This window comes from Epargyreus clarus, unplaced genomic scaffold (genome assembly GCF_041222505.1).
Source record: "Epargyreus clarus isolate Ecla_fem2 unplaced genomic scaffold, WU_Ecla_fem_2.2 ptg000036l, whole genome shotgun sequence".
Taxonomy (NCBI): Eukaryota; Metazoa; Arthropoda; class Insecta; order Lepidoptera; family Hesperiidae; genus Epargyreus; species Epargyreus clarus.
In genome coordinates, this window is record NW_027332241.1 from 5,258,442 (window position 1) to 5,284,984 (window position 26,543).

Below are 26,543 nucleotides of genomic sequence, written 5' to 3' on the forward strand. Positions count from 1 at the left end.
ATACTCATCTATAGGTTTTTTTCATGAAATTGATGTAGTATGTATGCATTTCAAATGATCCCTATTGGTCAATGTCATCCTTAGCTTTTTGGATTTTAGAAATAGGTGTGACGATGGTACCACCCTGGTCAAATAATGCAGGTGCTAGCACAAATAATTTGGGATGACAATATCGATGATATGTACATAACTTGGATAAATCAGCGGTGCGTGCCTGGGATTTGTACCCGCGAATTAGAGGCAGAGTTTCATAACGACTAGGTTATAACTGCTCAAAAGAAAAACCTGAGAAATGTATACGCTTGCGAATTCTTTAATAAGGTTCACAAAGGTGTGTAAAGTCTACCAATCGCAATTGTACGTGAGTGGAATCCTATCTTGCGGAGTCTAGGTCTTATCTCTGGCATTGTGCCAGCCTTACCCTATGACGTCACTGCACCATGTCGCATCTACCCCACACTATCCTTACGTGATATGATTTATGAATGTGAAAATTTGGACTGTCTAGCTATCACGGATTGAACCGTAGGTAAAGCGAAAAACGCCAAAAAATAGCGATTGGGGATAAACTTTAATATTTTATTATTTTTAGTTTTTTTTTTAAATATAATATAGGAGTAGTAGACGAGCATGCAGTCCACATTATGGTAAGTGGCTACCGCCGCCCATGGGCATATATAATCAACCTCAGATAGGATTCGATTCCCACCTGAGGTCGGCCATAGATGCGCCGCTACCTGAACACTAAGCTGAAACGCCTCGGAAAACTATGTCTTCCTTACCACACCCTTCAAACCAGAACACAGCATCGCGTGACACTGCTATTATTAAGCAGATATGTGTAGTAGTGCTGTCGAAGAACAAAAGAGCTACCACCTTCAAGGTAATAACGGGAGTAAGTATTAAAACAGATTAATAATTCACGTACCTTAAACCTAAGGGAGCCAAGTGGTGGTTTCGCGTAGGGTATCCCTTGGAAGCTGTAGTACGCCTTGCCGGAAGGGCTGTTCGCGAGCCGCCCCTGTAACTCGCCCTGTTCCACCCTTACCACTGGCGCATCTGACATTCTGCCGCCGCTGAAATGAAAAAAAGGGTTGAAAAAAATGAATTACATAAAAATGCACTAAGACATAGGGTTCTTCAAGAAAAATGCAAAAAGAGTTCTCCTTCAAAGCCGGCGATGCATTGGCGATTCCTCTGGTGTTGCAAAAGTCCATAGGCGACGTCCAGTACTTTCCATCAGGTAGCCCGTCTGCCTTATCGTTAGGTATGCATATAAAAAAATATATTTTGTTTATTTATTTAAAAATACTTTCGTTCTCTAAAAAAACTATGATTGACACACAACGAATAGATTAAATCGATGGTTCTAGAAGGATGTTTTGCAAAAAATGTTATTTTGAAAATTCGACCCCTAAAAGGGATAAATAGGATGAATATAGAAAGTCCAAGGCCGTCGTAGTTCAAGGGCAGCTAGTGTATGTCACCTTTATTGCCCTGAATGACCCTTTTAGTGACGATAAACGATAGAAATACAATGTGATTTTTTAATTTCTAGAAGAAGGGCAGCTGAACTTCGCGATGCCCTTGTCGGTACCCATTACTTTTAAACTTACAACTTGGTTACAACTAGGAAATATAGTTTCGGCTCTGCTGGAGGATTTTTGACCGAAACCGAAAATGTGGTCGGTCATTCGTAATCATTATTACGTCACGCATGTCATTTCTGCTTCCACAAAACAAAACATTATTATATTATGACGACCCGCGTGGCGGAGCGGTCACCGTATCGGTCTGACGCGCAGAGGGTCCCGGATTCGATCCCCGGCCAGACAGAAATCTGAATGATGTATTTAGATTTTTGTTTCTGGGTCTGGGTGTTTGTGTGTCCATAGCACCCACGACCCAGAATCCTAGTGTGGGGCTGTGAGTGTAGAAAGCGTTAATAGTGTTAATATGTGATGTAATTTAATAAACTAATTTTATATTTTTTTTACACATAAAAATCCTAATTTGTTTATTTATTTATTACACTTTGCTATCCTATTGTTTTGAAATTTTACAAACACGTTGTTAAGGGTTCAGAAAAGGACATAGGGCTTCCTTTTATCCCTAAAATAAGTACCAAAAAAAAAGGATTACGAAGGAAGCCGCGGATAAAAGCTAGTATCAAGAATAAATAATAGGCCTACATATTTTACAAGTTAATCATAATGTCATTGGCGTAATAATTTATCAAAAAGATTACTATTTATTGATAAATACATTTTTAACATTGTTACAACATTACTATCGTCGTAGATAGCGATATACTATTACATATTTTAGATAATCTCTCATCAATTATTATTGTTCCACTTGTGGACTGCAACGACCGTACTATTTTCCTTTTAACCCCGTCTGCCCCTAGTATTTTCTCGTGTATTTAAAGTATGAATGTTTGTATTGGCTTTGGCACCATTCAAACAGTATACACCCGTTATTAATAACCAATATATCTAATTTTTGCCTACGGAAGATGAAAATTGGACAATTTATTTGGTAAGCCAAATATTGTTATAATTTTAACATATGAGATGTCATTAGATACTATCTTAGACCATACAAGTTTTTCTAAAATGAATAAATATTTAAATTAGAGTATAATATTATGATACGTCCTAGATAAGATTAGATTCCTATCTGAGATCGGTCATAATGCGTTGCCACTCCTGAGGACTATTATCTCCACATATGTAAGTCAGTCACACCATTCCACCGAAATGCAGAAGTGTTTAACACTAAAACTAGTACAACAGTGGTTCGTCCACGGTCGTATACTCCTTCTAAAAACTTAGGGGCCATTCAATCATTACGTAATGATTTTGGCAATTTTCGGCCCCTTCTACCCGCATGTAAGGTGGTTCGTCCACGGTCGTATACTCCTTCTAAAAACTTAGGGGCCATTCAATCATTACGTAATGATTTTGGCAATTTTCGGCCCCTTCTACCCGCATGTAAGGTGGTTCGTCCACGGTCGTATACTCCTAAAAACTTAGGGGCCATTCAATCATTACGTAATGAGTTTGGCAATTTTCGGCCTCTTCTACCCGCATGTAAGGTGGTTCGTCCACGGTCGTATACTCCTTCTAAAAACTTAGGGGCCATTCAATCATTACGTAATGATTTTGGCAATTTTCGGCCCCTTCTACCCGCATGTAAGGTGGTTCGTCCACGGTCGTATACTCCTAAAAACTTAGGGGTCATTCAATCATTACGTAATTATTTTGGCAATTTTCGGCCCCTTCTACCCGCATGTAAGGTGGTTCGTCCACGATCGTATACTCCTTCTAAAAACTTAGGGGTCATTCAATCATTACGTAATTATTTTGGCAATTTTCGGCCCCTTCTACCCGCATGTAAGGGTACGTAAGATTTGTCCCCCTGCCCCTATGCTTATGTAAGATTCCATTTCGTTTTTCAAAATAATAACATGTTGATAAATATTTGACGTAAGCCATTTGACCGCGATTTGAATCATAAATATCAACTTAAATATATTATTAAGGGTTTTTGATCCAACGGGTATGTAGAGATTTTTCCAATACTGAGAGCCCTCGGGACCTTTACGTAATCAATGAATTGCAATCAAAGGCCCCTTACCAATATCGTTACGTAAAAACCAAAAATCAGTTTTGAAAATTGTTTTCACAAAAAGATAAAAGATTACGATACGGATAAGGCTTAGTGTTTATCTTTGGACATTCCTACTCACGATCTATTACTCATATTTTACATGATGAAACATTTCTTATTATTTTCTTGTTTTTCGATGTCCGTATGTACATATGTCTTTGACAAAGATGAGGCTTGAATAGTTTGCTGATAACATTTAAGACGTTGCTAGATTCATCTCAGTAGCGTGATATAGAAATTGAAATTTCAAATTTCAGATATAAAAAAAAAAATACTTTTTTAATAACATAAGAGTAGCAGACGAGCATGCAGTCCACCTGATGAAAAGTGCCTACTGCCGCCCATAGATAGGATGAGATATTTGTACTTGAAGTTGGCCACAGATGCGCCGCTAGCCCTAAGATCTAAGCTGGATCGCCTCGGCAAAGTATGTCTTACCATACCCTTCAAACCAGAACACAGCAGCGCTTAACACTGTTGTTATTAGGCAGAAATAGGTATGGCGGTGCTGCCACCGGAGTCGAACCACAAGTTCTACCACCTTCAACTTACTTATTTTAGTTCTAGTCTGGGGTACTGCGATGCACTAATGAAGCCGATGTTAAAATAAAACTTATGACGTAGAAATCTTTCTCGTTTGAAATCATGTGACTTATTATATGTACGTAAACTATAGTATCCTCTTTAATATGTATGCATGCAAATGCTATTTTCAGAATAAAACACAAATAAAATTGAAGCAAATTTGGGAATTAAAAATACTAAAAATAAATAAACTTAAAGTATAATTGATTTGCAAATAAATAAAATTGATAAATTGATGATAATTTTTTTAGAATAAATACTATATATAAATGGAATTGGAGACTGTTATGAGACTAAATAATAATTAATATAAAAATAAATAAACCGGTAATTGCAATTTTCAAAATCATTCATATATATGAATAGAATTTAATACGGCATTTTACTAAGCTTGAATATTTATTTGGGCAATAGCATTAAAATATCCGTTTTTTTTTATAATATAAGAGTAGCAGACGAGCATGCAGTCCACCTGATGGTAAGTGGCTACTGCCGCCCATGGACATCTGTAATAAACCCCAGATAGGATTAGATATTCCTACCTGAGGTCGGCCACAGATGCGCCGCTACCCCTGAGGATTAAGCTGGAATGCCTCGGAAAAGTCTTTCTCCCTTACCACACCCTTCAAACCGGAACACAGCAGCACCTAACACTGCAGTTATTAGGTAGAAATAGGTGTGGCGGTGGTGCCGCCGGAGTCGAACCACAAAGGGTTCTACCACCGTTAGTATTAAGGCTTTGAATTTTGAATTCTACAGAATAAAATTCACCAAATTATTTTTAAGTTTTTAAACCTCTACGTAAGGATGCAGCAAAATTTTCTAAAATTCAAAAATCTTTGATTCGCACCCGTTTTTCCACTTAGAAAGTAATAAATGGGACTTACCGAATTTTTCGAAAAATGTAAAAATCCAAAAACGCCTACAGCCAACAAACTCACTTGGAATAGTCTTTGTGACTGATAAAGCAAATGATAAGATTACAATAACGTATCTATTTCGCAACCTTATATTTTTGTTAGGCACTTGTTGTATAATCAGCGAGTAGCTATGGAAATAACCGAGACAATTTAAACCTTTTCATAACAACCAGATAGACAGACAGACAGAGCTTCAAAGACGCTTTCTACACTCACAAATCCACACTAGGATTACCTGTGTGAGTGCTATGGAGTCACACATAGAAAAATACACAAACACCCAGACCCTAGAACAGAAATCTAAATTCATAATTCAAATATTTGTCAGGCCGGAAATCGAACCCGGGTCCCTTTGCGCGTCACACCGGTATGATAAGTCGTCAAACTATAATAATTCACACTTTGAGAAACACTGTTTTAATGCACGACGGTTTGATTTCGTTCAACGCCATTTACTATCAAAATAAATAAAAAAAAAATGACAAAAACACATATTTATGTATACATCACATATTCTATTTTATGACGACAGTGATAAGCGCTGTTGTGTTCCGATTTAAAGAGTGGTAAGGCAGACGCACTTACAAGAAGCGTTTCTACATAAACTTTACAGACATATGGTGTCTATCGATATGACTAGTTCAACAGTAACGTCCCTTACGGCAAAATTAACAATAGTAGAGTAAATACAGTGAAGTAATATAAAAAAAAATATTTTATGGTCTCACAATATAGCAAGTACCTTAGATAAGATTTAATATCTTAAAAAATAAACTTTTCTCGGTACTTAAGATGAGAAATATCGGTTGGAAACAGTGTGTAACATAGATGTAATCCATATAGGCTACCATTCTATGAAAAAATGTATTTGTAACTTCAAAATAAGTGAAATTTGATAATCTTTCATGTGTTCTTTCAAGATAATTTACGAGAATAACATTATTATTTTTCATTTCTTTCAAATTGTGTGAATCATCAACTGATTCAGATGAGACCTTTATTGAACTATAGTTTTGAAACATAGCATGATTGCTTTTAAAACATGAATTAATTTGAAAGTAATTAAAGAACATGCAGTCTAATTGATGTAAGAGGCAACTGCCGCCTATCAACATCTATAATCGACCCCAGATAGGCTTAGTTACAGTCCTACCATACCACAGTCCATACTCACGTCTTTATAAAACTTCAAACTAGAATACACGAGTACATTACGAGTCAGAAATAGATTTAGCCGTTAGTGCTTTCGGAGTCAAAGCACGAAGCATTCTACAGCCTCTTAACTCTTTTTATACTATCATTAATTACAATACCACTAGATTACCACGACCTGTAAAGAGTATTCTTCTTAAATTTGTTAACTTTTTTGGAAATGCTCACCAAAACACCATTTTATACTGCATCAGTATGTTCTTCGAAGCCGAATTCAATCGGTATTCCCTTCCTCTCAAAGGATGCTTATCTTCCGTTAGTTTTAATTGAAAGACATTAATATTCCTCGTCAAATCCTCATTCAAAGTGTCCAAAAACGTTGTCCACACGTCGTTTTCTTGGTTTGTTTTTATAAAATTAGCTATTTTCTTATTAACTGGCTTTTTCCCTAACGCCAATAATCTAGATTCTCGCGCAAACAAGTATCTTAGAGCTGTACGGTGGAGAAAAATCAATTCCTCTAAACTTCTTGCCATAAAATACTGGTATTAAATAAGAATAGATGGCAGTACTGGTAGTGTATTTTAATAAAAACTGTTAAAAACCGTTTTTACCGAACAACGGTTTTTCTGGTTACAACAAAACTGTTTTTTTCGTTAACGGTTTACTGCGTTATATGTTTCTGTTGGAATCCGTAAGAATATCTTTTTTATTGTAGATGTAGAATAATTAACACAATAGAAAAAATCTTGAGAAGACTTATCTAATTTAAATTTAATTAACTTATTTTCAGTACAACGTAAATTTAATAAGATTACATAATGTGGTTACTTCCCGGAACATTGAATAAATATATTCACACGGATAACAGTTGCGTAATTCTATCGTTATTCGTTACGTTATTTATCGTTATATTATTTAACGATAACTGCTTTCGTAAAAACGTAGCACAAACTAAATTTCAATTAACACATCACTTTCACTGTCTCAGATAATAATCACATTTTTAACCAGCAGTTAAGTCTACCGTATCGAAGATAGCACTAAACTAGTGGAACTAACTGGTGGAATCTTTAAGAATAATTAACACCCTCGTCGTGACTTGATGGATGGATTGTTAAAAATAGAGTAAACAATAGAATTGTACACATGTTTACATGTTCTACGCATTATATAAGACGTGATATATTTTATGAATTAACGCTCGCGACGCAGCACGCGGCACCGCGCGCGTTTTTTTGTGTATTTTATGGTCACAAAGATAAAGAAAATATAAAAACAGCCTTTTTTGTATTCCTAGAAAACTCTTTTATTTATTACCCATATCATAGGTCATAAAAAATTATTGACCCGCCATCTTGGATATAGAATGACGTCACTTAGTTCGTAATTGTAATCTTAGTAACTCGATGTCTATCTTAATAACCCGAAAGTTACCGAATGTCTGTTTCGGCTATTCCGAAAGGTTCGGCCCATTCTGAGCCGAAACCGAAACGTTTCTTTGGCCGAAACTTAAACTGACCGAAACGTCTCTTTGGCCGAAACTTAAACTTCGGTCGGTCACTCCTAAAAATAACAGTGACATACATGGAAGGGATTTTATTACTACAATTCCTGGGACACTAATGACTAAATCAACATTCTAATTTTGGTTTACGAGTGCGTACCACGTTTATCATTTTCAGTTGGACTCTGTTAATTAATGAGACTCGAGCTATAGGGTTGCCAAAATTTTTGGTTGACTGAATATTTTATTTTAAAGGTGTGCTATAAAAGTAAAGCACATTAAAATAATAGGGGATAAATAAAAATACTATGAAAAAAATATTGATAGGATTAAAATACTGATATTGATAAAATATGCGTTTTAGTTATCCGATAAATGGTAGTTTTATATTAACAGAGCAAATTAAAGACTCAGAAAAGAAACCCAATATTTCCAGAAAATTTTAAATCTGCATAATGTCTATTAAACAAAAACCCCGACTGCTTCAAAAGTAGCCTATGTTAGTCCCACATTTTAGACGAAACCAACGACACCTCATATGTTAATCCGTTAAGCCGTTTGGACTGTAGGGCATGCCAAAGAATGAGACATACATACATACGCTCAAAAAAACATTACACTCCGAATTCGGATAAATTTTTTACACAATGTACATTCATTATGGTGCAGTTGTCAACCCTAGATTTGAGTCGCATATTACTGAAGCCGTTTGGACGTGCCATCTAATGCGACATAAATACATTCAAAAACATTACCCTCTGCAGCAGCGTACAAAATACGTTGAAGTTCTCAGTCTGAAGTTGTTGCGAGCAGGTGTAGTCATATAATTTGCTATGGTGACGCGACACTCATTTCTATATTCAGAGCGGACTAGCAGTTTGGCGCGGACTATACATATTATATATACAAAATATTTATAATATTATAAACTAGTTTTTGCCCGCGGCTTCGCCCGCGTTGAAAAGAAAATAATCATAATAATCGAAATAATCGAAAAATCGAATAGAAAATAATAATAATCGATTATCATATAAAAATAATCGATTTTTTGGTCCAAAAGATCGATTCTCCGATTAATCTACCTTAGATCGCCATCCATAGTTCCCGTGGGATTTCCGGGATAAAAACTATCCTATGTCCTTTCTCGAGTCTCGAGACTATCTTTGTACAAAATTTTATTAAAATCGGTTCAGTGGTTTAGGCGTGATGAAGTGACAACCAGACAGACAGACAGACAGACAGAGAGACAGACAGACAGAGTTACTTTCGGATTTATAATATTAGTAAGGAAGTAAGGATTATAATACAGTTGGCAGCCCTACACGTGAGTCATCTATTACTTATCAATGTGGTATGCGTTACTGATTAGCATGTCTTTAACTCACATACTTCATCAGTCGTGGTCACGAAAAACTGGGTAAATGTTACTACAATGTATAATTTTACTACTTAGTATGAAGTTTGAAGGTGATAGAATCATGTGGTTCGATACAGGAGACAACCACGCCTATTTCTGTTGTAACAGTAGTGTAGCGCTGCTGTGTTCGAGTTTGAAGTGTTGTAAGGAAGACATTTATTCGAAGTGTTCTCACTTAGTCCGGAGGTGGTCCTTATCTAGGACTCTAATACTATTTGAAGTTGATTACTGATTTCCATAGGCGGTGATCCCTAAGTGAACAAACATGTTTACAATCAGATTGTTGTCCTTCCAATAGTATGTACTCACGATTGTATTTTCAAGCGTTTGTTATTTCGCCCCTTCAGAAAAAATATTTTCTTAAAAATTTAGAGGCAGACACATCTACATAATAAAATATCATTTAGAAGTTAAAGAAGTGTTTCTTAAACTGGTATTGGGCCCTAAAGACCTAAGGGGCGGTAGTTGATTTGTTTACGCACATTTTATAGCCGACTTATTTCAAAGATAATCCCTCTTTTTGTGGACCTATTATCTTACGGAATTTCGTTTTTCGAAAATTCGTTCGTTTTCCATGTCTACGTTAGTTTTAATAAGTAGATACTAATTTATTGCTAGTTATTTATATCTAAGGATACTTTACTCACCGTAGGTCATCGAGGAAGTCATTGACCGCTGATATCATGTTGCCGCTGGAAATAAAAAAGATTTTATTGTTATACAGTTTTACACATAGATTGTATATAAGTATGTTTCTGATCGCCTAGTACTTTTAAATTCTTTCTCAGAGGGCCAGGGTTCGAATCCTTTTTAACCTTCGATCACTACTTATTAGTGATCGACGTTTTTAACACGCTTTTATTAGCTTGGGTTGTATATATGTATGTATGTAACGGAATTTGAACTCTATTTTTACCCACTTTGAACGGTCCGATTAATTATAAAATTTTGAACAATTATCAAGAACCGATGACAATACACGATTGTAATAATTTTATTCCATTCTCATAAGGATCGTCATGAATCAGGATTAACGATTTTCCTTGTGCTATTTTAGCGTGGTTTTTATGTTTTAAACTATAATTATTTATTAGTGTTATATACGTATTTAAAATCAATTAAATAATCACTTATTATAATTATTTCTTGTTTTAATGGTGAAGAAAAACATCGTGAATGGAATGTGCTTATTTTAAAATTCTGCAAAAAAATTTAAAGGTGTGTGAAATGAGAATGCCTGGATTAAAACCTTGGACCCCGAATGGGGCCGAAGATACTAGGTTCTAGACTATCATTTAACATCATGCTCAAAGTCTAGAAATACCTTTATTATAGTAATCTAATAGGTAAAATTATTAACGCGTGAACGCTAGCGATTAATCTGTATATACAAAAACCCCGTTTCCGTATGTTTGTGACCGCAAAACTAGAAAAGAATTCAATGTATTAACTTGAAATTTGTACACAGATATGCATTTGTATATAAGAGTGTTTTTATGTACTTTTTATCCCGAAGTTCGCACAGGAATATCAGAATGATCAACAAAACATGGCCGCATTTGACTATCCTAACTAATATTAAATACGAATGTTTGTTTGTTTGCTACGCGCTTTAATTACAAATCCGATTTTTCTAAAATGTTGTACACACGTCGTCAGGAGTCCAGAAAAGGAGACAGGACACCTCTTATCCCGAACAACGTACTGTTTCCGAGGGATTAATAAAACAACTGTCATTGAACTCTGAGCGAGCGATAGTGCTGTTAAAATCTAGAAATTTTATAAAAATCAACGCATTGCAGAAAACTACGAGATGACATCATAAAAATATCGCGTTATTTGACCAAGATGGCGCTGTATAAAGTAAAGGTCAGTGCACATTGATAAAAAACCAATAAACTATCGGCTAAGGAATGAAGTGTTCCGTACAAAATGAATAACGTTTTTTTTTGCCCGAATGTGGAAGGTATTGTTTTTCGAGCGTATTTATGATTATCTCATTCTTTATGATATGATAGATTTTAACATTTTGACGGTGGTAGAACCCTTTGTAGTTCGACTCCGGCAGCACCACCGCCACACCTATTTCTGCCTAATAACAGCAGTGTTAGGCGTTGCTGTGTTCCGTTTTAAAGGGTGTGGTAAAGGAGACATACTTTTCCGAGGCGTTCCAGCTTAGTCCTCAGGGGTAGCGGCGCATCTGTGGCAGACCTCAAATAGAAATATCTAATCTTATCTGGGGTTGATTACAGATGTCCATGGGCGGCAGTAGTCACTTACAATCAGCGGACTGCATGCTCGTCTGCTACTCCTATATTATATAAAAAACATAGTTTTAACATACGAGGGTTCATTCGATTCGTCTTAAATATGGGAGTTACTTGGCTACATATTTCTCTCTTCAGTTAATTATTTTTAAGCAGTTGCGCTTATAGTTTTTATTATAATTAAATTGCAAACGAGCATGCAGTCTACCTGATGGTAAAAGCTACTGCCACCCATGGACATCTGTAATCAACCCCAGATAAGATTAGAGTCCTATCTGAGGCCACAGATGTGTTTGTACCCCTGAGGAGTTGGAACGCTTCGGTAAACATCCCTCCCTTATAACATCCTTCAAACCGAAACATATGTACTGTTCGTTTATTTAAAAAAGTTATTTTTAGATTCCGTACCCATCCATCCATCAGCCTTTTGAGGTCCACTGCTGGACACATGCATCCCCTAATTGGCGCCACTCCAACCGGTCCCGTGCCCTTTGAAGCCGGCGGTTTCCCGCGGTCTTCTTCAGATCGTCGGTCCACCTGATTGGGGGGCGGCCTGAACTCCTTTTGCCTACGCGTGGTCGCCACTCGAGGACCTTCCTTCCCCACCGGTTATCGGTCCTCCGAGCGATGTGGCCGGTCATTGCCTCTTCAGCCTGCTAATTTTGAGAGCTATGTCGGTAAGCTTAGTTCGTCTACGGATTTCATTATGGCGAATCATGTCTCATAGTGAAATAGCTCTCTCCATAGCACGCTGAGCGACTCTGAGCTTTCGAACGAGACCTACAGTAAAGGACCACGTACCCAACGGATAATAACGGAACCCTATTATTTAGCCTCCGCTGTCTGTCCTTCTTACTGTTTATCCGTCTAACATAGGACTCTCTCTCTCTTCTCTCTATCTCTTGAATCGTAATAGACACTTGATTTTTTATTTTTAAGCTTCAGTGTATTAAGTACAGTTTTATTCGGTTTTGTATTAAGCTCTTTTTTATTGTATGAGGTAATTTTGTATAAGTAAAAGCAAGTGTGTACGGCTCTTTAGCTACACATGTGTTATCGTGTATCATTCGCTGATAACGTCAGATACAGATATATCCATAAAATCTAAGCGCCTTATCACAGATCTTATCCCACACGCAGGGTTTTTTGATGTTTACGACGGAACCCTTTATTACTTGGAAGTATGAATTAGCCTATGTAACGCTCTGTGACATTTTCTATCTTTTCGTGAAAGTTCTATCGAAAATGGTTCAGGTTTGTTTGTTGCATTTTTATGTAAATAAAAAAACGTTAAGTTACAATTCATGGCGCAGGGCACCTTAGCGGTGCCATCTAAGTCCCTGGCGTTTGGCACCACAGTGGTGCCAAAGTTGCTGCGAGCAGGTGTAGTCATACAATTTGCTCTGGCGACGCGATTCATTTCTATATTCAGAGCGGACTAGCAATCTTACGCGGACTACAACTATAAATCTCGTTCATCTCGAGTGGCAAATGATCCGAATGTTAATTCAGTTTGAGTATTCGAGTATGGTTGCAACTTTCACTTGTAGATCCGGAATCGATCGGGTTTATTACGTAAATTCAAAAAATGTTTCAATGTTTTATTGATGTGTTTTGACCTTAACTTTTACTCGTTCACTTTTACTTATTTTTAGTTAGATAGTAATACAATATAGTTATTTGTGAATATATGTAGGAAAAATATAACTTTCTGATATTCTGAAATAACTATTTCTTTAGGTTTTTTAAGTTTCATCCATTTCAAAATATAAAAAATGTATTTTAATTCTGTCTGTCCGTGTGCCAGTCTATGAAGACTTAGAAAAGTACGTATTTTTCAAAAATGGCTAGATTTTTAAGCCAATATGTATGAGGAATTGAGAAGTCAGGTTCTTTTTAGAAAAAAAATAAAAATATAATTCAAATTTCATGTTAATTTTTAACTTTAAAATTTTCGGAATTTTGACAAGTAGACAAACACTCAGACTCAAAACACAAATCGTCATTTAGATGTCTGTCTAGTCGAGAATCCAACCCGAAACCCTGCGTGTGACCGGTAGATTGACAACTAATATATCAACTTATCACCAACCCCTATTAGGTAATGTAACGCTCTTATAATGATTAAAATACATTAAAATATTCATACAACTAATTTGTTTTGAACAATAGTTATACAAATATTTTATTCGCAAATAGAAATTGCATAAATTTGCATAATAGTTAATAATATCCAATATTTGCTCATACACAGAGACTAAAAAACAAAATAAAAAGAAAGTTTTTATAGACTTTACGGTATATGGTTTGTCGGTTTTACGTTTCCCCGTAAATATTTTTATTTTTCGTAGTTATTTTTATGTGATTGTTCATGAAAACTTGGAATATAAGAGTAGCAGACGAGCATACAGTCCACCTGGTGGTAAGTGGCTACTGCCGCCCATGGACATCTGTAGTCAACCCCAGTGCTGTGGTCGGACACAGATGCGCCGCTACCCCTGAGGACTAAGCTGGAACGCCTCGGAAAAGTCTGTCTCCCTTACCACACCCTTCAAACCGGAACACAGCAGCGCCTAACACCGCTGTTATGACGCAGAAATACGTGTGGCGGTGGTGCCGCCGAAGTCGAATCACATAGGGTTCTACAACCTTTAAGTTTATATTGAACTATTCAGTATTCAATCTTAGCTATAGTCCGCGTCAAACTGCTAGTCCGCTCTGAAGTTGTTGCGAGCAGGTGCAGTCATACAATTTGCTATGGCGACGCGATTCATTTCTATATTCAGAGCGGACTAGCAGTTTTACGCGGACTGTCCGTTGCTACACTTAAGGACTAAACTGTAACGCTTCATGTATTGCACATTAAATGTGACGAGAGTAACTTAAGGGAATCACAAAAGGTTATTTGTAATGAAACGTAAGGTGTAGAAGCCTCTTACAGCCCTTCAGAGCCCTTAGATCAACCCCTTACAAGTCACCCCTGGTGTTTAAGTTTAGCCTAGATTAAACGGTCTAGTCAATTGGAGTGGGGCTTCCGACTTAAGGGTGGAATGTTTAGGGGTAGCAACCCCTATTTACACTGTCCTTTGAATTTGAAATATTCTTATTTTGCTAGTTTTTAATTTGGACTTTTTTATTGACTTTTTTTTTATTTTCACTATTTTTTGATTTTTATTTAAGCATACATCTGATGGTAAGTCACTGTCGTGTGGACATCTGTAATCAACCCCAGATAGAACTGGAATCCTACCAGAGGTCAGAGATACGTTGCTACTCCTGAAACTAAATTAGAACGCCTCGTATTCCCACACACGTTGCACTCGAACACAGCAGCGATGAACACTGTTGGCAATAATAAGAGTCAGAGGGATCAGGCTTCGATTTCCGGCTAGGTAGGCATTATTTTTTTTATTCCTGTACATGGTCAGGATGGTAATGTACCATCTGTGTGTACATGACACACACATAGTTTCCGGTATGAGGCTACAAGTTTAAAAAACATTAATGCCTGCTCATTTTGAAATCGACTGAACATATTATCCACAATATATACAGGGTGAATTTTTAAAACGGGCCTTCAGGGCCAAATTCGAAACTATAAGGATTAGCGAAAAATGCTGAAAGGAGTTACGAGGCCGATTTTGATAAAAACTAAAACTGCATCATTAGTTTTTTAAAATATTTTTTTCCTTAGCCGGGAATCGAACGAGTTCATTTTGAAAAAAAATACACCTCTGTATTATTCCACTATCTGATAGTGTCGCTTATAAGGATCAAATTCTGGGAAGTAATGTTATGTGACAAATTAAAGGAAAAGGAAAATTTTGAAGAAAATACGTATTTTTCCATACATTGGCATACTAATCCTTAAGGATTATACATAACAAATGATTTATGTATAATTCTTTAGAAACAGACATAAGTCATACTATTGAAGAATTTGTTGGTTAATCAACTAATTATTCGATGTTATGACTATGACATACGGCTTAGTATGAGAAAGTACTAGTTTGGCAAATAAGTTACCGCCGTTTTTAGGATTTATTTTTTAATGAAAATAGATAACTGATTAAATAGTAAATTCCTATTGTTTGTTGTTTACAACTTCGTTTCAACGTTAAATATGATTTTCTATATCTCTTTTTTTAAGTAATCACTCGGATTTGACTCTAAAAAGTAATTCTCGCAAATTGTCAACTTTACATCTGTATTAAACGAAACTCCGCCCATAGCAAGTAAATCTATTTTAATGGTCCTAAAAATAACCTTAGCTAAGTCGGACATAAAAAATTAAAATTATTGGGAAACAAAACGTCCATTTCGAATGATAAGCAACATTGAGCCAAAAAAAATGTTTAAAGTAATGAATGGCGGGAACTTAACTGCCAAATTAATATGAAAAAATATGTATTTTCTTAAAATTGAGGCTTTTCCTTTAGTTTGTCATTTATCATTACTTTCCAGATTTTGATCCTTATAAGCAACACTATCAGATAGTGGAATAATATAGAGGGTGCATTTTTTTTCAAAATGAACTCGTTCGATTCCCGGCTAGGGAAAAAGTTATTTTAAAAAAGTAATGATGCAGTTTTAGTTTTTATCAAAATCGGTCTCGTAACTCCTTTCAGCATTTTTCGCTCATTCTAATAGTTACGGATTTGGCCCTGAAGGCCCGTTTTAAAAATTCACCCTGTATATCAATTCTCCGGCCTACAATATCTTATATATAAAATTCTCGTGTCACAATGTTAGTTCCCGTACTCTTCCGAAACGGCTTTACCGATTCTCACCAAATTTTCACCCTTAACAATTTTTATTTATATGGCAACATCTTTTTATTTATTCGCCGGGTCAACTAGTTACTTAGTTAACTAATGTGTAATTATTAATGATGTCACATTCTAGAATTGTAATTTAGCAGCATAACACGGTTGTAGCTTTTCGGGAACGAAAGGCAACCCATTTAGGCGGCAAAAATTGCGTTTTTGTATTATTTCAGGTATATATCCTACAGGAAGAAAGTAAATTAGGGCTCCGGGAGGCACATTTCAAAGACCATTTAATATTGTTTTTTTTTGTTTATGAATTGTTAAGATTTCTTTTTAACTCGGGTGTAACCGCGGTGCACAGCTAGTAAATTATAAATTAATTATCACCGTGAAAGAAAACATTGTGAGGAAACCTGCATACCTGAGAAATTTTAAAGTTTTCAAAAGGTATGCGAAGTCTACCAATACGCACTTGGCCAACCCGGTGGACTATGACATCCTTCTCATTGTGAGAGGAGACTGCCCAGCAGTGGGACAGTGATGGGTTGATGAGTGACAAATATTACTTTAACCACAAAAATAGGGTTCTTGTAAAAATATAAAAACTTATGACAAATATAAAATAGTAGAATGCCTCGGATATCCGATATGGCGAAGCATCGTATGACTCAAGGAAATAACGTAGAAATAATTCTAAGTTATTCAACAATGATTCACAAACAGGATATATATATATATAGAAATAAATTATGTCTTTGTGACTTTAAAATGTTGTTCGTTGATAAAACCACTGGCATTTATTGTAGAGGGTAATGTTTTTAGAACGTATGTATGTCTCATTCTTTGTTACGCTACAGCGCAAACGGCTTGACGGATTAACATATAAGGTGTTGTTGGATTCCTCTAAATTCTGGGAGTGACATATTTTTTAGCTTTATTTTTAGCAGGACTTTTTCTTGTTTTTATAATAATGACTAGTTTATAAAGCAGAAGTGGCAAAGGAACATGTGGTTCAATATGGTAAGTGGCAGTGCCAACCATGGACGTCTGCAGTCAATCCCAGATAAGATTAGTTTCCTACCAGAGGCCGGCCATAGAAGCGTTGCTACCCCGAGGACTAAGCTTGAACGCTTCGGATAAGTATGTCTCCCTTCTCACACTCTTCAAACCAGAACACAGCAGCGCTACACTACTGTTATTAGGCAAAAACAGTTGTGGTGGTGTTGCCGGAGCTGAACCGCAAATGGTTTTACCACCGTTAAAGCTGTGCATTGTCATCAGCTAGTGTTACTTTTCTTAAGTAGCATCTCTAGCGGTCTAGCGGACTTGCGGGGGCGGAAGAGGCGGTCCGCCCCTTGTCCCTGGTCCTGGGGGCCCCCCCAAACGAAGCTGATAAAAAATCTTCAGAACCAATTTGAATACATCAGCGAAAATCAAATTGTAGTTTTGTAAACTCAAACAACTTTTAAACGGGGGGCCTCATCATTTCCGCCCGGGCCCCCAACGACCTTAGTCCGCCACTGAGTAGCATTTGACAAAATTCAAATGTAATTTCGCATTAAAATTAATTTCGACTTTATTTAACATCACACCTCAACCACTCAATGCTTCGGTATCATATGTAAGCATGTAATAAAAATAATGTATTCAACCAGAATTGTTTTGCCTACCGCTGACAATGGAACCTGGGCCCTTATACAAAACAATTGGAGGAAGACTACACATGACTAATACGATGACATACTTGGATGGTAAGGACGGTGGTTATATCATAACTAGGTTTTCATTACGGCTGAACTATTTGGTTTTAAATTACCGGACTCCGGCGGCACCACCGTCACACCTATTTCTGTTATAACAGCAGTGTAACGCTGCGGTGTTCTGGTTTGAAGGGTGTGGTAAAAGAAACATACTCTTCCGAGGCGTTCCAACTCAGTCCTCAAGGGTAGCGGCACATCTGTGGCCGATATAGGTAGGAATGTAATCTTATCTGGGGTTGATAACAGATGTCTATGGGCGACAGTAGCCACTTACCATCAAGTGGACCGCATGTTCGTCTGCTACTCCTATATTATAAAAAAATATGACAATGGTGGTCATCAAGCCATCACTGTCCCACTGCTGGGCACGGGTCTACTCTCAGAATGAGAAAGATGAGGCCATAGGCCACCGCGCTGGCCAAGTGCGTATTGGTAGACTTCACAAACATTTGAAAACATTTTAAAAATATTTCTTAGGTATGCAGGTTTCCTCATTATGTTTATCTTCAGCATTTAAGCAAGAGATAATTAATTTTGAATGCGCACATAACATTGATAAGTCAGAGGTGGGTGCCGGGATTTGAACCTCGGACCCCTCGATCAAGATATCGAGTTTCTTAACCATTAGGCTATCACTGCTTTTATAATAATACTTGCTGACCCGGCAAACGTTGTATTGCCATATAAATAAAAAAATGTTAAGGGTGAACAACCCTTATTACTTAAGGGTATGAAAAATAGATAGAAGCCGATTCTTAGACCTACTGAATATGCATATAAAATTTGGTGAAAATCAGTAAAGCCGTTTCGGAAAAGTACGGTAACTAACATTGTGACACGAGAATTTTATATATAAGATGTTCTTCTACATATAATATGTTCTACCACCCATAACTTTATCATTAGCTGCTATTAATGTTATATTAATAGTTAAAATACCTTCTTCCTTCCTTGTAAACAATATTAACCGTATTTGTTCGCTATTATTCAATGTTAAATTAATACTACAAATAAATATTAAGTTCATTTGTATATGTAGCTAAATGGAGTAAATTGATTTTTTATAATATAGGAGTAGCAGACGAGCATGCAGTCCACCTGATGGTATGTAGCTACTGCCGCCCATGGACACCTGTAATCAACCCCAGACAAGACCAAATTCCTAACTGAGGTCGGCCACAAATGTGCCGCTACATCTGAGGAAAAAGCTGGAACGTCTCGGAAAAGTATACCTCCCATACCACACTTCAAACCAGAACACAGCAGCGATTAATCCTGCTGTTAGAAGGCAGAAATAGGTGTAGCGGTGGTGCCGCCGGAGTCGAAGCACAGAGGGTCTACCACCTTCAACATATTCATTCCATAGTATAGTCCGCGTAAAACTGCTAGTCCGCTCTGAATATAGAAATGAATCGCGTCGCCATAGCAAATTGTATGACTACACCTGCTCGCAACAACTTCAGAGCGGACTAGCAGTTTGGCGTGGACTATACATACATACATACATACATACATACATACAAACATACATACATACATATGTATGTACGTTCGAAAACATATCCCTTCCTTCTATACTTACTACAAATTAATGAGAAATGTTAACAGATATTCATTTAAAACACTTTCACGCATACCATTTGCACTTATCGTGGAACTAGCTTTTAACCATGGCTTTGCTCGCATTCAGAGGTTTTTCTATATCTCGAAAATGGTAGTTACCTTTTTGAAATTGTAATAAACAAATAACTGGCCAGGTCGAACTCGCATACTAAGGGTACCGTACCTCTAAAATTCTCATCTTTTTTTAGTTATAATAGCAGGCATTGAAATTTGAAATGTCTACCTATTACGGTTCAATAGATAAAACAAAAAACGTTAAAAAATAGCGGTTTCTCGTATGGCAACCCCTATTAATTTTCAACTTTTTAAATTTATAGTATTTATTGTTATAGCATAGCCGCCTTATACATACTCTGTAAAAAAATCAAGTGTCTATCTATTACGCTTCAGGAGATAGAGCCCTGTGACAGTTGGGCAGATGGACAGACGGTCAGACGGACAGACAGCGGAGTTTTAGTAATAGAGCTCCGTTTTTACTCATTGGTTACGGAACCCTAAAAACAAGGGAACAAAGAAACTCACATCGGCATTTACATTAGTTGAAATAAACCTTTAAGAAATGTTAACTATTACTTAAAACACTTTCATACATACCATTTACTTATCATGGAATGACGTCAGAATATCAGTCATTCCATGAGTCACACACTCAACACTTTCGGTTTTCATTTTGTCATCTTTGAACATGACTTGATGGGCGACATGTGTGGTTATTTATAACATAAGGGGTGACGTCACGGATCAATATGTGTATGACAAAATAGACTGATAATGTCAGGGATTTCGTGGTCTAAAGGAAGGCGGCGAAAAGCGGCAGCCTCTAATTATTTTCTGAATAAATCGAAAGTTATCGAGTTTCTTTCGCTGGTTCTTTTCAGCAACACTTCTTCTTAACACCTTGTGAAGTGGCGGTATATTGACATTGCCACAAAGAGCTAAAATAAATAAATTATTTTGAAAAAAAAATATTTGATTGGATTTGAATGTTTTAATGTAGGAGTAACAGACGAACATGCAGTCCACCTGACGGTAATTGGCTGTTGCTGCCCATAGACATCTGTAATCAACCTCAAATAACATACCTACCTGAGGTAGGTCACAAATGCGCTACTCATAACGAGGCCTGGAATGCCTCGGAAAAGTATGGACCCCTTACTATATTTCTGTTACACTGCTGTTATAACAGAAATAGGTGTGGCGGTGGTACCGGAGTCGAATCACGATATAGTCCGCGTAGAACTGCTATAGTCCGCTTTGAATATAAAAATGAATCGCGTCTACACCTGCTCGCAACAACTTCAGAGCGGACTAGTAATTTGGCGCGGACTATACCTACCTTTAAACAGAGCTGTACACGTTTTAATTGACAATGCAACACTAATTATGTAAACATACGTGATCATTTAACGTTGCGTATTATTACATTACAAGTGAAATATAAATGAATCAAGTTAAACCTACTTTTCCTTTTCGACCTTATTTAACCAAGGACTGACCTTGACAGAAAATGAATGTGTTAAATTCTAGTCTAGATTTTATACTGCGACTAAATGTATGTACGGAAATACAGTAGAAATGTTTTTAGTTTTTGCAGATGGTAGAACCCAGATGGTTCTAGTCTAACGGCACCACCGCCACACGCATTTCTATTATAACAGCAGTGTTAAGCTCTGCTGAGTTCTGCTTTAAAGGGTGTGGTAAGGGAGACATTCTTTGGCCCGGTGATCCCGGGACCAGAATAGGGCTACAGTATCCCCTGCCTGTCGTAAGAGGCGACTAAAAGGGGCTTCCGGCGTTGCGGGTGTCAAGAGTGGGAGCTCGAACCGTCTGGCCAGCGACCCCGGGAAGGACGGCGGTATGTATGGTGGCATTCCGTCGTGTACACCAGAGATCCCGGAGTCCTTCCTGCAGCGCCGAGGATGGCTACCGGGGGGTTTTAGTGCGGTAAGAATCCCACATACCCCTGTATCGTTCCCACGGCACCTTTCGAAGATTTCCCCTCGAAAACAAAAAAAGGGATACATTCTTGTCCGAGGTGTTTTAACTTAGTTCTCAGTATTCCTCGGTAGCAACGAATCTGTGGCCGACCTCAGGTAATACTCAAATCCTATCTGGGGTTGATTATATGTCTATAGATGGCTACCATAACCACTTACCATTAAGTGAATTGCATGGCCCTTTGCTAATTCCAATAAGTTTGTAATATAAAAAGGTCTGTCTCTAAACAGTATAATGTTGATACACAATAACAACAAAGCATATTTAATCTGAATTCATTGTTGTTTTGTTTACAAATACAGTTTATTTTGTTGTTGTTGTTTGTTGTCGAGGGTTGTTGATTATAAATCGTATTTGATTGAAGTAGCGAGCGAGCATGCAGCCGATATGAAAGCCCTTCATGAATCTATCCAAATGCCAACCAAAGATAGGAATATCGACGATCGAAATTTGACATTTTTTGGTGGGCAGAATGTTGAAACTTCAATCTTTCATAAGCAATTATTGGATAGATTGTTTTTGCCAACAGAAAAGAAACAGTTATAGTAGTAAACGGATTGAAAAAATTCAACTGTCTTCTTAGTACGGTTCAACAGTTAGATCGAAAAATGCGGAAAAATACCGGTATGTTGTATGGAGACCCCCTTTAATATTCAACTTTATTTTATTTTTAGTATTTGTTGTTATAGCGGCTACCATTATACATCCTCTGTAAAAATTCATGCGTCTATGTATTACGGTTCCGGAGATATAGCCCTGTGACAGACAGACGGCGAAGTCTTAGTAATAGGGTTCCGTTTTTACCCTTTGGGTACGGAATCCTAAAAATGACGATTTTTGTAGGCAAAACTTTGAATAGATTGATTATTAATAATCGATTCAAGTCACTATTATGACTGTCTAATACTAAGCTTATCCTAACTTATACGAGTATAACTAGGAGTTATACCTACACACTCTACAGCACGACCTTATGACCATAAGGTCTAAAATTGCGTATATGGGGCTCCTGAGTAGGCCTCCTGAGGCCTACTTTAGATCAATTACAGATAACTATCTCTATCTCCGAGAACTAAGTTTTCGCCTTTTATAAATATTTTTTCAAACAAAAGAACTATTTTTTAAAGGTGGTGAATCCCATCGTAGTTTGAGTCCAGAGTCACCACCGCCACACCTATTTCTGCCTTAACATTAGTATTAGACACTATGTTTTGGCTTAAAAGGTGTGGTAAGACAGAGACATAAGAGTTTTTTATTATAATATAGGAGTAGCAGACGAGCATACAGTCCACCCGATGGTAAGTGGCTACTCTCGATCATGGACATCTGTAATCAACCCCAGATGCGCCGCTACTTCTAAGGACTAACTGAAATGACTCGGAAAAGTACGTCTCCCTTGCCACACCCTTCAAACCAGAACACAGCAGCGCTTAACACTACTGTTAATTGGCAGAAATATGTAGGCGTGGCGATGGTACCGCCGGAGTCGAACCACAAAGGGTTCAACCACTTTCAAAAGCATTTCTGCTTTAACAATAGTATTATTACTTTTTGGTTTAAAAGGTGTGATAAGACTAGAGTTCATTTACCTACAAATACCTACATATATTGCGAGCCAGACGCTAGGTGGTAGACAAAATATCCTATACAATGTATTGACGTATTTGTGCCGTGACGCGACCGCGCAGACGCGGGTCCTGTCAAATTTATAGACATTAATAAGGCACGATCAATAACTGTAAATATAAAGACTTTGAAGGTAATAGAACCCTTCGAGGTTTTACTCTGGAGTCACGAATAACACCTTTTATGCTATAAAGCAATGTGAAGCGCTTCTGTCCTGGTTTGAAGGAGTACAAGGACTGTAATCCTATCGGACTAGGCTTTCTAACTTTGACTTTAGAGTAGCAACGTACCTATCTGTAGTCGTATACGCGGACTCTATTAAATCTGTAGTTGATTACAGATGTCCATGAGTGATGTAACCACTTACATACATGATCATACATGATCGTTTGCTACTTGTACAATATACCTAACTAGAAAAAATATATATTAAATAATTATAGTTTAAAAACTAAAAACCACGCTAAATGTAGAAGGAAATCGTTAATCCTGATTCCTAACGATCCTGATGAGGAGAATGGGATAAAATTATTTAAATAGTGTATAGTCGTCGGTTCTTGATAATTGTTCAAAATTGGGTAAAAATCGAGTTCAAATATTCCGTTACATAATACATATAGCAAATATAAGCGTGATAAAAATCATACTGCTTAAAAATAGCCTACGTTTCTCCCACAATTTCGTCGAATCCAACGACACTTCATATATTAAAAAAAAATCAAGCCGCTTGGACTAAAGGGCGTGTCAAATAATGAGACACAATTACGTTCGAAAACATTACTTTGCTTTGGATCAAAAGTAGATAAGAAAATCTCTGAGAATACTTTCTGTTAGCACGAACAACTACACCGTCCCAATAAATAGACGTCGCTAATTACCTAATAGGAATATTAATTACGTTGCATAAAACGCGATTATTCTTCATAGGTCCTTTACAATACATGCTATAATCCTTTGTAGTTTCTTTTCACGGTTGATAGAAGCTAAGAAAGTTGATTGTCTGAGTAAACAATGACCCAATTGATTAGTTAAATTACTTAGTTACGCACACAAGGATAACTGGTAAATACCCAGACCCAGATGGCTTATCAATTTTGGGTCGAAATCGAATTTGAAGGCTTATGTATGACAAATCAAACGACATGAGCAATATTATTCTAATGCTTTATTCAAATGACTCAATATTATTAGAAGTAGCCAATGACCATGCAGTTCACTTGGTAGATGGCTACTGCCGCCCATGGACATTTGTACTCAACCCCTGATAAGATTAGAGTTGTAAGGTGGTAGAACCCTTTGTGGTTCTGCCGGCGGCACCACCTCCACACCAATTCCTGCCGCATAACAGCAGTGTTAAACGCTGTTGTGTTCTGGTTTGGGGTGTGGTAAAGGAGACATACTTTTCCGAGACGTTCAAGCTTAGTCCTCAGGGGTAGCGGCGCATCTATGGCCGACCTCAAGTAGGAATCTAATCTTATGTGAGGTTACTGTTGTCCAAGGGCGGCAGTAGCCACTTACCATCAGATGGCATGCATTGTCTGCTACTCCTATATCTAGACTAATATTATAAAGAGGAAAACTTTGTTTGTTTGTTTGGTTGTAATGAATAGGCTCAAAAACTACTGGACCGATTTTAAAAATTCTTTCACCATTCGAACGCTACATTATCTACGAGTAACACAGGCTATATTTTATATGAAATATATTTGATAAATAGATTTTGAGGCGGTACAAAGTTTGCCGGGTCAGCTAGTTAGAAATTATTTATGAATGAACTAGTGTGCAAAGAATGCATAGCGTTTGTAGTTACGTATTATTTTACTGCAAAATCATCAATATTTCATTGAAGTTGCAATTTGATATTCGTTTCGTTGCAAATTGTAGTAAACTTTACCTAGTTAGTAAAATATAGGCCTGTTAATCTTATACATAAAATTCTCGTGTCATAATGTTAGTTACCGTACTCCGAAACGGCTTTACCGATTTTCACCAAATTTTATATGCATATTCAGTAGGTCTGAGAAACGGTTATTATCTATTTATCATACCCCTAAGTGATAAGGGTTGTTCACCCTATTTTTTTTATTTATATGTCAACGCAACCTTTGCCGGGTCAGCTAGTATTTTATAATAGAAAATTTAGTTTCGTATGTTTGTGACCGCAAAACTCGAAAAGTAGTAAATAGATGAACTTGAAAATTTTATATAACGTTGCATTTCTATATAAGAGTGTTTTTATATACTTTATATCCTGAAATTCCTAAGGCAATATGAATTTGAGATACACAAAAGCTAGGTTTAGCTATTATTTTATGACACTGATGGTAGTGGTGTGGTCGCCACTAAAGTTTATTTATAGTCAGGATAAATCGTGAGGAAACCACTTACATACTACATACCTATACCTAAGAGTACTTTATTTTTACTACATTATACATATTTAAAACGAGCTGGTCCCAGCGGTTTCACCGGCGTTTAAAAGTGAAAATACTCGGTGGATTTTATGGGTGTTCATTTTTTGCGCGGAACCCTTTCTTCGAAATTCTTTTTTTAAAATTACGTCTTGTAACATCAGCTAACTGCCAGTGACAATAACGGATTGATTAATGATTGATATTTCGGATAAATAGCCATTTTATAGAATTATCACAATTATTTTTTGTAATGTTTGTAGATTGTGTTCTAATTTAATAAAAAAAACATAGCTTTGCAAATAGATTATTCGTAACACATTCGTAAATCGCGCTTCGTAAATACTAAGAAAAGAACAGCACATGCAATGAGATTCTTATAAGAACCTAGTTGGATTCATTCTTGATTCAATAAATTAAGTATGTAAGCGCCAACGTTACGGTTTAAATGATAAGAGCCGTAACAATAAACTTATTTAGAATAAAACACGTCATGCGTACGTGTGTAATCATTAATTTATTAATAATTAACTGTTTCCTTCCGCCTTCAGATTTTAATAGCATTTAATTATTTTTTAGTCGTATTATTTTCCCCATATTTATTTTCTCTCTATGGTGCGAAATTCGATCATAATTATAATAATTATAATTTATTTTGATAGTAAATTCAATCATCAAACGTAAAAAATTGCTGGAAAATAAAAGAAAAACTGTTTATTTATTATTTTACGGTAATTAATTTCGAAAGCGATAAAAGATGGCTTGTAAAATCCAACAGGTCTTATTAATGTTTAACTACCTACTTAAGACTATTTATATTTAATTTATTATTT

General features: G+C 36.6%; 1 protein-coding gene across 1 annotated transcript in view; it reads right to left on the bottom strand.

The window, feature by feature from the left end:
* Positions 1-26,543, bottom strand: part of ae48 (alpha-esterase 48) — a 31,905-nt gene that overhangs the window by 4,813 nt on the left and 549 nt on the right. The window contains exons 2-3 of the mRNA XM_073092532.1: positions 9,904-9,948; positions 929-1,076 (exon numbers count right to left, since the gene is read on the bottom strand). Of these exons, the coding sequence (XP_072948633.1) occupies positions 929-1,076; positions 9,904-9,941 (186 nt within the window). The 5' untranslated portion in view covers positions 9,942-9,948. The remainder of the gene's footprint in view (positions 1-928; positions 1,077-9,903; positions 9,949-26,543) is intronic.